This window comes from Mytilus californianus, unplaced genomic scaffold (genome assembly GCF_021869535.1).
Source record: "Mytilus californianus isolate M0D057914Y unplaced genomic scaffold, xbMytCali1.0.p SCAF_10, whole genome shotgun sequence".
Lineage (NCBI taxonomy): Eukaryota > Metazoa > Mollusca > Bivalvia > Mytilida > Mytilidae > Mytilus > Mytilus californianus.
The window spans coordinates 13,686,548-13,699,755 of record NW_026262582.1 but is presented as its reverse complement, the minus strand read 5'-3'; the positions used below and the strand labels follow the sequence as shown (position 1 = coordinate 13,699,755).

The window sequence follows — 13,208 nt, the reverse complement described above, 5'->3', positions numbered from 1 at the left end:
TCACATAGTTTTTTCACTGACCCACCCACCCCCCACCCCCCTCTTAACTTAATTTGGGAAAGATTGATTGACCAATATGGATTTATGTAAAATCGATTTTGGATAAACAAAACTTGCAGCAACTTTAACCCCACCCCCACCCCCAAACAATTGGATTTAAGTTTTTTTATCCTACATTGGTCTTTTGATGGCGTCCCTTAGAATGTGCTGACTTTGTACATGTTGTAGTGATAGTTATGGCACCCATACAACATATAGGAATCAGTCAAAAGGAGAGAAAAATTCCCGAAATTTGTCACATAGTGAGATTTGTGAGTCGGAATAACAAAATATAGACTCATTAATCTCTCTATCTTTTCAAAAATTATGAACCAGATTTGATGCATATCCATTTAGTTTTTGACGGATTCTTTTAAGTCAGAACATGATTTGACCTGTTTGAGTCAATTTGCAGAACAAAATTTCCAATCAAAGCTATGTGTTCTTCCTCTTAGCCTCCTTTTGAATCTGCCACTGTTGAGTTTATTAATTGATTTTTCCATACATTATCATTAATATCAAATGGCAATGCCTGACTTAATAATTTCAATAAATTTAGTTTTTGACTGATTTTTTAAAGTCAGAACATGACTTGACCTGTTTAAGTCAATTTGCAGAACAAAATTCCCCATCAAAGCTAGGTGTACTTCCTTGAAGCCCTGCAATGCCCGGCTTAAATATTTCAATAAATTTATTTTAGTTTTGGACTGACTCTTTTAAGTCAGAACATGATTTGACCTGTTTAAAACAAAATACATTTAATATTGAATATACCAAATAAACTTTTTTATAGTCCTCATTATTTTGACTTTAGGGGACTTTATTCTCTCTGTCTTTTATCTGGCTCACCCATACATTTTTAAATCAATATGACAATACTATACTTAAAAGTTGTAATAAGTTTAGTTTTGTTTGACTCTTTGAAGTCAGAACATGATTTGACCTGTTAAAGTCAGTTTACAGAACAAAATTTCCAATCAAAGCTAGGTGTACTTCCTTCAAGCCCTGCTTCTGAATCTGCCATTTTCGAGTTTATTATTTGATAAGTTTTTTAGAAACAATTAAGTCAAATGGTTATTTATTTTAGGGGATCTTACATATATTTCTAGTGTCTTTTATCTGACGTTCCCATACATTCATTAAATAACATATGGCAATGCCCAGCTTATATATTTCAATAAATTTATTTTAGTTTTGGACTGACTCTTTTAAGTCAGAACATGATTTGACCTGTTTAAAACAAAATACATTTAATATTGAATATACCAAATAAACTTTTTTATAGTCCTCATTATTGTGACTTATGGCGACCTTATTTCCTCTGTCTTTTATCTGGCTTTCCCATACATTTTTAAATCAATACGACAATACTAGACTTAAAAGTTGTATTAATAAGTTTAGTTTTGACTGACTCTTTGAAAGCAGAACATGATTTGACCTGTTAAAGTCAGTTTACAGAACAAAATTTCCAATCAAAGCTAGGTGTTCTTCCTCTAAGCCCCCCCCCCCCCCCCCCCCCCCCCTTAATATGAATCTGCTACTGTTGAGTTAATTAATTGATAAGTTTTTTTAGAAACAATTCAGCCAAATGGTTATTAAAATATTATTTTTTTTGGCAACCACAAGTTCTATGTGTAAACTTAACAGAAAAGAAAAGTCATGAAAATACAGAAATAAAATAAAATTTTAAGATAATTTGATGAAAATCTTTAAAAACAAAATGCATTTGATATTGAATATGCCAAATAAACTTTTTTATAGACCTCATTATTGTGACGTAAGGGGACCTTATTTCATCTGGCTTTTATCTGGCTTTCCCATACATTTTAAAATCAATATGAAAATCCTAGACTTAAAAGTTGTAATAAGTTTAGTTTTGTTTGACTCTTTGAAGTCAGAAAATGATTTGACCTGTTAAAGTCAGTTTACAGAACAAAATTTCCAATCAAAACTAGGTCTTCTTCCTCTAAGCCCCCCCCCCCCCCCCCCCCCCCCCCCCCCCTTTTCCCTTTATCTGAATCTGCTACTGTTGAGTTAATTAATCATGTTAATTGATAAGTTTTTTTTAGAAACAATTCAGTCAAATGGTCTTTAAAATAATATTTTTTACAACCAAAAGTTCCATGTGTTAACTTAACAGAAAAGAAAAAGTCATGAAAATACAGAAATAGAATAAAATTTTAAGATAATTTGATGAAACTTGTAAACAAAATACATTTGAATACTACATATACCAAACAAACTTTTTTTTATAGTCCTCATTATTGTGACTTTATTATTGGGTGTCTTTTATCTGTTTTTCCCATACATTCTTAAATGCATATGACAATGCCAGACTTAGAAGTTGCAATAATGAGTTAAAGTATAGTTTTTGACTGACTCTTTGAAGTCAGAACATAATTTGACCTGTTTAAAACAAAACACATTTAAATATTGAATATACCAAATAAACTTTTTTATATAATCCTCATTATTGTGACTGTAGGGGACCTTATTTCCTCTGTTTTTTATCTGGCTCTCCCATACATTTTTAAATCAATATGACAATACTAGACTTAAAAGTTGTAATAAGTTTAGTTTTGACTGACTCTTTGAGGTCAGAACATGATTTGACCTGTTAAAGTCAGTTTACAGAACAAAATTTCCAATCAAAGCTAGGTGTACTTCCTTTAATCCAAGAAAGTCCTTGCTTTCCGACTGCTTCTGAATCTGCCATTTTCGACTTTATTATTTGATAAATTTTTAGAAACAATTAAGTCAAATGGTTATTTATTTTAGGGGATCTTAACATATATTTCCTGTGTCTTTTATCTGACGTTCCCATACATTCATTTAATATGATATGGCAATGCCCGGCTTAAATATTTCAATAAATTTATTTTAGTTTTGGACTGACTCTTTTAAGTCAGAACATGATTTGACCTGTTTAAAACAAAATACATTTAATATTGAATATACCAAATAAACTTTTTTATAGTCCTCATTATTGTGACTTATGGGGACCTAATTTCCTCAGTCTTTTATCTGGCTTACCTATACATTTTTTAATCAATATGACAATACTAGACTTAAAAGTTGTAATACGTTTAGTAAGTCAGAACATAATGTGACTTGTTTGAGTCAGTTTGCACAACAGTGTTTACCTCAATGAAATATTAAAATAATAAATGTTTTGCTCTTAATACATTTAGCTTAAAGTGGATGAGAATATATCTTTTATTAACATAGTCTTATCATGAATAAGTGTCTTGTTTTTCCTTGGAAGATTTGAAGTATTGTCATGGTACTAGTAAATGTATCCAATATTGTATTTTGTAAATCTTTTGATATTCCGAAAATTGTATGATCCATTTTTTCTCACCTGGTTTTTCTTTGTATTTTGAAATAATTGAAAGTGATGAGATAAATATATTATGTTTAGATTCTGGAAAGGAGAAGGTATGATGTCAGATGAGCCCCACTTTTTAAAACTCTTTAATTCCAAACTAGTAATCACCATATTTTTATGGAGATTGATAACAAAGTGGTAGTAATGACTGCTTCAAATCAGAACAAAAATGACCTCTCGAAGTCAAAATGCATTAAAAAGGGGCATAAGTCTTATTAGAATATGAAGATATTAAGTCACAATATTTTGTGCAAAAGCTGACCTGTGGAAGTCATTTTATGATAAATTAAAGTCTGACATAAACTGACCTGTACAAGTCATATTCTGTTGAGTGCAAGAAGGGAGACAACACTTACATCAAATTATATCTGACCTATGGAAGTCATTTTATTCTGACTTGTTTATGTCAGAGCTCTGACTGATAAATGATAGAAGTTTTATTGTATAATTTTGATAAATTAAATAACTATGGAAAATGCTGTTAAAAAAACTAACTTTCCCCCTCTTTTTCACCTGTAATTAGCCCTTTAATTTTGACAGCATAATATTATATTTTAGGGGATTCGATATGTAGCTTCCCTTATTTTATTATATTTAAAGTTTATGATATATTTATTCTAGCTTTATACTAACACACAAATCACCCATTTAGGGACATTTCCGTTTTATTTCAAGGATAAGGTACAGTTACAGGCTTATATGGCCCTGCAAATTTACCAAAAATAAAACCTTGCCTTTTTTAAGCCTCAAGAGAAAGTTTTTTCAGCAATACAAAACAGGAAAGTTGAGACAATACAAGAATTCACTGTATTGTGTTGTCAGAATAAGTCTCATCAGTAACAGTATGATTTTCCTACATAGGTGATACATGTACAGGTATGTTCAAAAGAGGGACTTGATAAAAAGTTGGACTTGCTTAAAAGAGGGACTCTTTTCATACATTTATCTTGTATATATCAAAAGTTGGACGCTCAAAAAGAGGGACTCTTTTCATACATTTATCTTGTATATATCAAAAGTTGGACGCTCAAAAAGAGGGACTCTTTTCATATTCATTATTTTGTATATATATAAAAAGTTGGACTTGCTTAAAAGAGGGACTCTTTTTGTATTCATTATTTTGTATATATAGAACAACAAAAACCTTGTACAAAATCAAAAGTGAGCCAGACATCCAGACCAAATATTTTTTAAATTTATTTACCTGGTTAATGTACATGATAACATTGGATGAATCATACATATTACAATAAATATCATGAAATCAAAAGTTTAATTAATTACTGTGGGTTGATATATTTTTGTGGATTCATATGTTTTCGTAGGTACCAAATTTCTTAGATTGATGGAAATTGCATGTTCCTGGATATTTTATTTCATGGTTTTTCCAAAGTCTACATACAAGTCTAAAAAAAAAGTTGTATTTCCTTGAACTTTTAAATTCGTTGTTCACCTGTATCCATGAAATCTACAAAAATTGATTTCCCAGGAATAATAATGAATGCACGCAGTGGCACATGGCTTCTTCATGGAATGGCTAAGCCTATACAGTGGTGATTTAGACTCCAATATTTTATAAAAAATAGTCACCTTGATGGCAGATAGGTGGAAAACTTGTCATTACCTCCCTTGCTTCTGACCCCTGAGGTTAATTACCTACCTTTCCTTTGGATGTAAAACCAATTCTATATTGAAGGAAGACATATAGATTGGTTGTCATCACAAATTTATTTTATACATTTCCTTATTTCATGCAGTTCTACCATAATTGGATTCAGGCAAATCATGATTATTTTTAGATATAGTCATAACATGGGCATGTTTTTATGCCCCACCTACGATAGTAGAGGGGCATAATTTTTTTTTGGTCTGTGCATCCGTTCTTTCGTTAGTCTGTTCATTCGTCCGTTCTTCTGTTTGCTCGTCCGTCTGTCCAGCTACAGGTTAAAGTTTTTGGTCAACATAGTTTTTGATGAAGTTGAAGTCCAATCAACTTGAAACTTAGTACACATGTTCCCTATGATATGATTTTTCTAATTTCAATGCCAAATTAGAGTGTTGATCCAAATTTCACAGTCCACTGAACATAGAGAATGATAGTGTGAGTGGGGCATTGTGTACTATGGACACATTCTAGTTTAGTAATTGGTTTATGATATATTGGGTAGTCAGTTTGGATTCAAAATCTTGAAGAGTCACATTAAAATATTTTTGTATTGATCTTGCCTTTTTTATATTTTGCCAATTAAAATTGTTTACAGCTCTTTTCATAATGTTAGCAAGGCAAAGGTTTGTTTGGCTTATGCTTTGTTTGTATCAATGTTTGCTCAAGTATTGTAATTAAGATTGACATCTGAAAACAACATAAAAAGGAGGATTTAAACTTGTATACATCAAATTTGATTGGACATTATCAAATAATCAAATTTATCTTTACACTGATTTAACTCCGCCTACTTATATTGTTTGCAGATGTCAATCTTAATTACAATGCATGAGCAAACATTGAGACAAACAAAGCAAGCAAGCCAAACAAACGTTTGTCTTGCTAGCATTATGAAAAGAGCTGTAATTGGTAAGGAAACTTGTAAACTCTTTATTATTAAGGATGTTTTTTAAAATATTGTCATGAATTGATAGTATATGAATAATGGAACTTAAAAAGTAGAAAATAAATGACCTGTACGTGTCCTTGTTTTTGAGATATAATCAATTAAAAATTTGGCAGGCAATAATTCTTTCTAAACTTTTCGTATATATATAACATTGGCACCTTTTTAGCTCACCTGTCCCAAAGGGCCAAGTGAGCTTTTCTCATCACTTGGCGTTCGTCATCCGTCGTCGTCGTCCGTCGTCGTTAACTTTTACAAAAATCTTTTCCTCTGAAACTACTTGGCCACAATCATCATTGGGGTATCTAGTTTAAAAAATGTGTCCGGTGACCCGGCCAACCAACCAAGATGGCCTCCATGGCTAAAAATAGAACAAAGGGGTAAAATGTAGATTTTGGCTTATATCTCTGAAACCAAAGCATTTAGAGCAAATCTGACATGGGGTAAAATTGTTTATCAGGTCAAGATCTATCTGCCCTGAAATTTTCAGATGAATCTGACAACCCGTTGTTGGGTTGCTGCCCCTGAATTGGTAATTTTAAGGAAATTTTGCTGTTTTTGGTTATTATCTTGAATATTTTTATAGATAGAGATAAACTGTAAACAGCAATAATGTTCATCAAAGTAAGATCTACAAATAAGTCAACTTGACCAAAATGGTCAGTTGACGCCTTAAGGAGTTATTGCCCTTTATAGTCAATTTTTAACCATTTTTCGTAAATTTTTGTAATCTTTTACAAAAATCTTCTCCTCTGAAACTACTAATACAAATTTAACCAAACTTGTCCACAATCATCATTAGGGTATCTAGTTTAAAAAATGTGTCGGATGACCCCGCCCACGAAACAACATGGCCGACATGGCTAAAAAATAGTACATAGGGAAAAAGGCAGTTTTTGGCTCATATCTCTGAAACCAAAGCCTTTAGAGCAAATCTGACAACAACCAAAATTGTTCATTAGGTCAAGATCTATCTGCCCTGAAATTTTTAGACCAATCAGGCAACACGTTGTTGGGTTGCTGCCCTTGAATTGGTAATTTTAAGAAAATTTTGCAGCTTTTGGTTATTATCTTGAATATTATTATAGATAGAGATAAACTGTAAACAGCAATAATGTACAGCAAAATAAGATCTACAAATAAGTCAACATGACCAAAATTATCAATTGACCCCTTAAGGAGTTATTGCCCTTTATAGTCAATTTTTTACAATTTTCATAAATTTTGTAAATTTTTGTAAATTTTTACAAAATATTTTCCACTGTAACTACTGGGCCAAGTTCATTATAGATAGAGATAATTGTAAGCAGCAAGAATGTTCAGTAAAGTAAGATCTACAACACATCACCATCACCAAAACACAATTTTGTCATGAATCCATCTGTGTCCTTTGTTTAATATGCACATAGACCAAGGTGAGAGACACAGGCTCTTTAGAGCCTCTAGTTTCTTTCAAAAACTCTCAAAAAATAACAAATATTTTATAAGATTTTTCAAGTATGGCTTTTAAGCTATATGCAATAAAATTATAGAAAGAAAAGTAGGGATTAGTGGGCAAAATTTTTATTGGAACTACATGGATAAAACCAGAGGATTCTGAATATCTGACAAAAAATTAAAAACATGAGTAGAAAACATCCTTAAATTGGCCAAGTTATTGCTTACGTTAAACTAATATGTACTTTGTCTTTTCAGGATTTTAAATAAACTCCCAGCAGCAAATTCTCCTTGCCAGAGTAGAAAAGAGCTACCTGTTGATATTATATATACTGACATAGTTGGTTTGCGGCAGTTTAAAAAGCATGTCAAAGGTGGCTATGGTAAATTTAGGTAAGAACTTTTGGAGAATTAGAGTTATTACTCAATAGAAGATAATATTCCGGTACTGTAAACTCATTAGTTCTCATGTACTGTTATGCAGGTTTATTTATCACTGCTTTTACTAAGTTATCAATTTTTGCATATAGAATTACTCTGTGTTGTATTTTGCTAGAAATACAAATTATTTAGATTTATTTTATTGTGTTGTTTGGCTGCTTTAATGTCTAATTGAAATATACCCACAGCTCTTTTTATCAGTGAGTTCCCTAGCACCTGATTCCCAAACTGACAAAAGAATTTCTGATCAATTTTGATACTTAGATTTGTGAAATTTAAGAAAAGGTTATTAAACTCCCAAAATTAAAAAAAAAATTGCCTTTTTAATATTTTTAGTTTTGGGTTGGATTAGGGTAGATGATGGGAAAACCTGCCTGACCTCCTCTATCTGGTCTCATGAGATTTTCTTCAGCTTATGCATGAAAATAGCAAAGAATAGTATACAATGTTGGGGCTTTTTATAGCTGACTATGTATACAGTATGGGTTTTTCTCATTGTTGAAGGGTTTACGGTGGTCTATAATTGCTTACATCCACAACATTTGAACTCCGGTTGAAAGTTTCTCATTGGCAATCATACTACTGTCTATATCTGATTTTTATAATGAGAATTATTATTCATAATGTTTGGAAAATCTTGTTAAAAGGTGTTTACTGAGGAAAAGTAAAATGGTTAAGGTTATCAAAAAGATAGGTATAATTGTTGAGCTATAGATGTATAAGTACTGTTAATTATGAATTTTCTGCATGCATTTATTATTGCATGAACAATGGACAAAAATGGGAAATTAATTCTAGCGATTTCAGTAACTGCTGCAGAAAAATAATATCAAAATTTAAAATGCTAGTTTGAATTTATGGAAAAGTACCCAATTGCAATTTTTGCAAAAATGAAAATATCACAAAAATTTCTGAATTTACAGTAATATATATATATGTAATGGTTTATTCATACTGCCTTGAAATTTGGCCATTACCAGTGCAACCCTGTTTCATGCAGTTTTGTTCATATTTTCCTGTTTTAGTTGTCTCTGATTCTAAAGATATTTGGGTGAGGGGAATTTTCTTTATTTTATCTTATTTTAGCAATTAGCGGAAATATATCGCTCCAGAAATTTTCCACTTTATTAATATAGTAGTGTTAAAACATATGACAGTGAGGAATATGAAATTTTCACATTTTATGTTAGAGAACACATAAAGATCTATATGGGAGATTCAAGAAGAACACATCTTATAATCTAATTACACAATAACACATACAATGAAAAGGTCAGAATACTGTAAATTCAGAAATTATTGTGAGGTTTTTATATGACCGCAAAAAATTTTGCAGTCATATATTGGTATCACTTCGTCGTCGTCAGCGTCGTCCGAAGACATTTGGTTTCCGGACAATAACTTTAGTATTAGTAAATAGAAATCTATGAAATTTAAACACAAGGTTTATAACCACAGAAGGAAGGTTTGGATTGACTTTGGGGGTTATGGTCCCAACAGTTTAGGAATAAGGGGCCAAAAAGGGGCCCAAAGAAGCATTTTTCTAGTTTCCAGACAAAACTTTTGGAACGGTGTATGGATCTCTCTGAAACCATACCACAACTTTCCATACCACAAAGGATTGGTTAGGATTGGAGGTCAATTCGCAACAGCATAGTGTATTGCACAAAAGCAAAAAAAAAAGGGGGGGCATAGTGTATTGCACAAAAGCAAAATATTGAATATAAATTCAAATCATATAACCAATTCTAAGTTCTTTGACTACAGTTATTCTGTGTCAGAAACCTACTATGTGTCAAATATTGAATTTTTGCCCCAACTGTTCAGGGTTGGACCTCTGTGGTCGTATCCAGCTGCGCTCGGCGAAGCAATTTATTATCATTGCGAATAATGCAAATGGTTGAGTATCTCAATATTAGAACTCGCATTCTGATAACTGAAACATAGATCTGTTTGCAAATTGTAATAATTAAACTCACATTTTTGTCCATTCTTGAAAAATTGCAATAATTTCTGAATTTACAGTATCATTATTGCGAAAGTATTGATCCTTTTCCACAGATTTACTTGAACGTTACTTGAACGTTACCTGTCCATTTAAACTTTTGTAAGTTCTTTTGTTCCATCTAATAAACACAATAGCTATTGTTCTCTGAGGAGTTTATTCAATGGAACCTTTGAATTTCTTCTAAGAGAAATCCATCACTCATTGATTAATTTACCTGAACAAAAAATTTAACTTTCAATGTTGAAAATGCATGTACCAATACTAAATAAGGACACACAAAACTGCTTGGGATGTTGTATTTATTCAATATCGATAAAATATTTTCAATGTGTTCAAAATAAACACTGATTCAAACATTAAAAGTTGATTGCAGTTTTGTGTGTCCTTATTTAGCAAATGTTTAGTATTGGTACACGTATTTTCATCATTGAAAGTTAAATTTTTTGTTCAGGTAAATTAATCAATGAGTGATGGATTTCTCATAGAAGAAATTCAAAGGTCCCATTGAATAAACTTCACAGAGAACAAAAGCTATTATATAAGTGAACTAACAAAAGTTTAAATACCTTGACCAAGAGGAGATGACTCTGTGGAAAACTTTCATTTGGTTGGTTATAACACAAACTTCATTCTCAGTGTTAGATGGAGATGTTTGTCATGCTTGATATTAAAGAGAGAGGAGACGATACAAAGTGGAAATCAAAAACCACAAGTAGATAAAAAAGACCAACACCATAGCTAATCGAAATATGACAAAAAGACTCAACAGTCCACAAAACACACAGAAGTATTTAAAAGATCAAGCTACACGAACCTTACAAAATTTATTCAAGTACAGTTTCAGAGTCTTTTTGTAAACTTTTTTCATTAAGCAAAAGTTTCAGTATATATAAGTATACATAATGATATTCAAACAGAAAGTTAATGCAGGAACACAGGTGAGTATTGAGCTTAGGATCTGGATTTTGTTGTTTTGTCCAACATAGAGAGTACACAAGGTGTAAAATTAAAAAAGAAGTGGGGAAATTTTACCATTTGGTCAGATTTTAGAAGTGTGGTTTTGTGAGCATCTGCAGACAAAGAATTAATATCCCCTGTAGTTAACATGGGCAAAAAGTTACATGAAGAGTTCATAATTATATGTCAGGCAACCGCCCTTCTCCCAATCGCCTCGCCATTAATACCATTAAATGACCATGGTTACTGTTGGTTTACTGTCAATTCATCATGATCATTATTCGTGGGATATCACTTTTTGTGGATTTTGTGGGCAAATGTGAACCATGAATTTAAATGTTCAGAGAAGTACACATTTTCTATAGTCTTGTTTGCAGATTTTGGCAAAACCATGAAATCAAATATCCATGAGAAAACATTTTTTCCTCAATCCATGACAATTGGTACCCACAAAAAGAAATGAATCCACAGTATATAGTTTTTAACCAGGATAAGAGTTATTGTGTATAAATGTGTCAGTGTGTTTGTCAGATGGAACCTGTTTAGCACTTTAAACCACCCTTTCATAATAAATTGGCGACTAAATGCAATCTACTCCTTAACACATGGTTCAGTTTAAAGAGACTTCAGTATTACACAGGGATCAATTTACAAAGGCTTTTGTTTGACACTTTTTTTAGCTCACATACAGTGCAACCAGTTAGTTGGTCCTACACAATACTTTGATCAGTAACATAGTTACACAGGTTTCAGTGTAGATATGTTTCTGTGTAAAACAGAGTTCAGTGTAACATGTGTAAACAGGGTTCAATTTAGATCGGCTTCTGTTAATGCCAGGTTTAAAATAGAGGCGAAAGATACCAAAGGGACATTCAAACTCATAAGTCAAAAATAAACTGAGCAACACGAACCCCACCAAAAACGGGGGGTGATATCAGGTTTAGTTTAGACAGCTTCCATTTAAAACTGGGTTACTCTTAGACAAGTTTCACTAGTACTGTACAACAAAGATCATTTGATCTGATTTCTACTTTTTCATGAGCATGTCCATTTTTACCAATCAACGATCTCTTCCATTTTCCTTATCCAAAAATCAGTGGCTACAAATAGACAAAGATCAGTGAGTAATATTGTAAGAGCTGTTTTAGTGCAATTAAAACTCCATTTTGAAAGTGTTGTTATTTTTAGTAAGAAGCAGAACAGGTAAGAGGTCACCACCTGATCATGTGCATGGCTGGTCACATGATATTTCTTGTTGATTTAAATGTAAATATTCGTTTCTATAGCAACCAGTTTGGCTTTTGTTTCTTTATGACTTTTAAATGTGCATATGCCTTTTATATTTATGTTCTATATTCCCAGTATTCTTGATACCTGAGTGATATATAAACATGCAAGTCTGGTCTTGACAACATTTCTAAATGACTCCCATCATGCATTTCCCTAGCTGCAGAGCCGTAGCTCTTTTGTCCTTGTGATAATTTTGACAATATGCAAATTGCACAAATCAGAAATCATAATGAGGACCATTAGAGTTACGGTTCTGCAGCTATCATTTCCCTAGATTAGTCTTCTCATCAGTGACCTCCTCAGTGATCTTTATTGCACTTATGGATGTGATCATTCAATCTCCCTTACAAGAGGCAGTTGTCCATTGAGTTTTTTCTGTGGTTGAAGGGGAGGTTAAAGTGCAAAAATTTAGTTGGTCCTTTATGATACTGGGGATCAGTTAGACTAAAACATGAAATCAGCAAAACAAACTACTTGGAAGTTATTTATTCCATATATATATATATATGTCGCTATGTTAGAGCTAGTTATCGTCCTTGATATTTGATGCTTTGAAGAATGCAGAGAACCTTAAACTTTGCTTACATGCATGTGCAGAATTTAGGAAATTGAAGTCAATGGAATGGCTATGCTTATGAATGCAGAGAACCTTAAACTTTGCGAGATATAAATTTTCATGGCTGAGTTACATAATGATTAATGAATTGCTTGAGACAAATGCTAAAGTTTACACAAATATACAAACTCATTGATAATGGAATTCTTCTCTCAGAAAAATAAATGAAAAACTACTTTTTTTAACTCAATTGTCCTAAAAGGCCATACAAGTGTTTGCCATCACTTGGAATCTGTTGTTGTTGCCTGTCTGTTGTAAACATTTACAAAGATCTTCTCTTCTGAAACAACCTAAACAACTTATTTAGACTGGCCGTAACCAAGAGATGTCCTTATAACCTTTGTTCAATCATCCCACAATTTGTATTTTCAATTTGTTTAAAAGGAGACTTGGTTTATATATCAACAAGACTGCAACCCA

At 32.1% G+C, this 13,208-nt stretch overlaps 1 protein-coding gene across 4 annotated transcripts in view; it reads left to right on the top strand.

Moving 5' to 3' along the window:
- The window catches only part of LOC127717647 (alpha-1,6-mannosylglycoprotein 6-beta-N-acetylglucosaminyltransferase A-like), a 106,052-nt gene that overhangs the window by 66,971 nt on the left and 25,873 nt on the right, over positions 1-13,208 (top strand). For all 4 annotated transcript variants that reach the window (XM_052223376.1, XM_052223375.1, XM_052223373.1 and 1 more), the window contains one exon: positions 7,735-7,869. In XM_052223376.1, the coding sequence (XP_052079336.1) occupies positions 7,735-7,869 (135 nt within the window). The remainder of the gene's footprint in view (positions 1-7,734; positions 7,870-13,208) is intronic.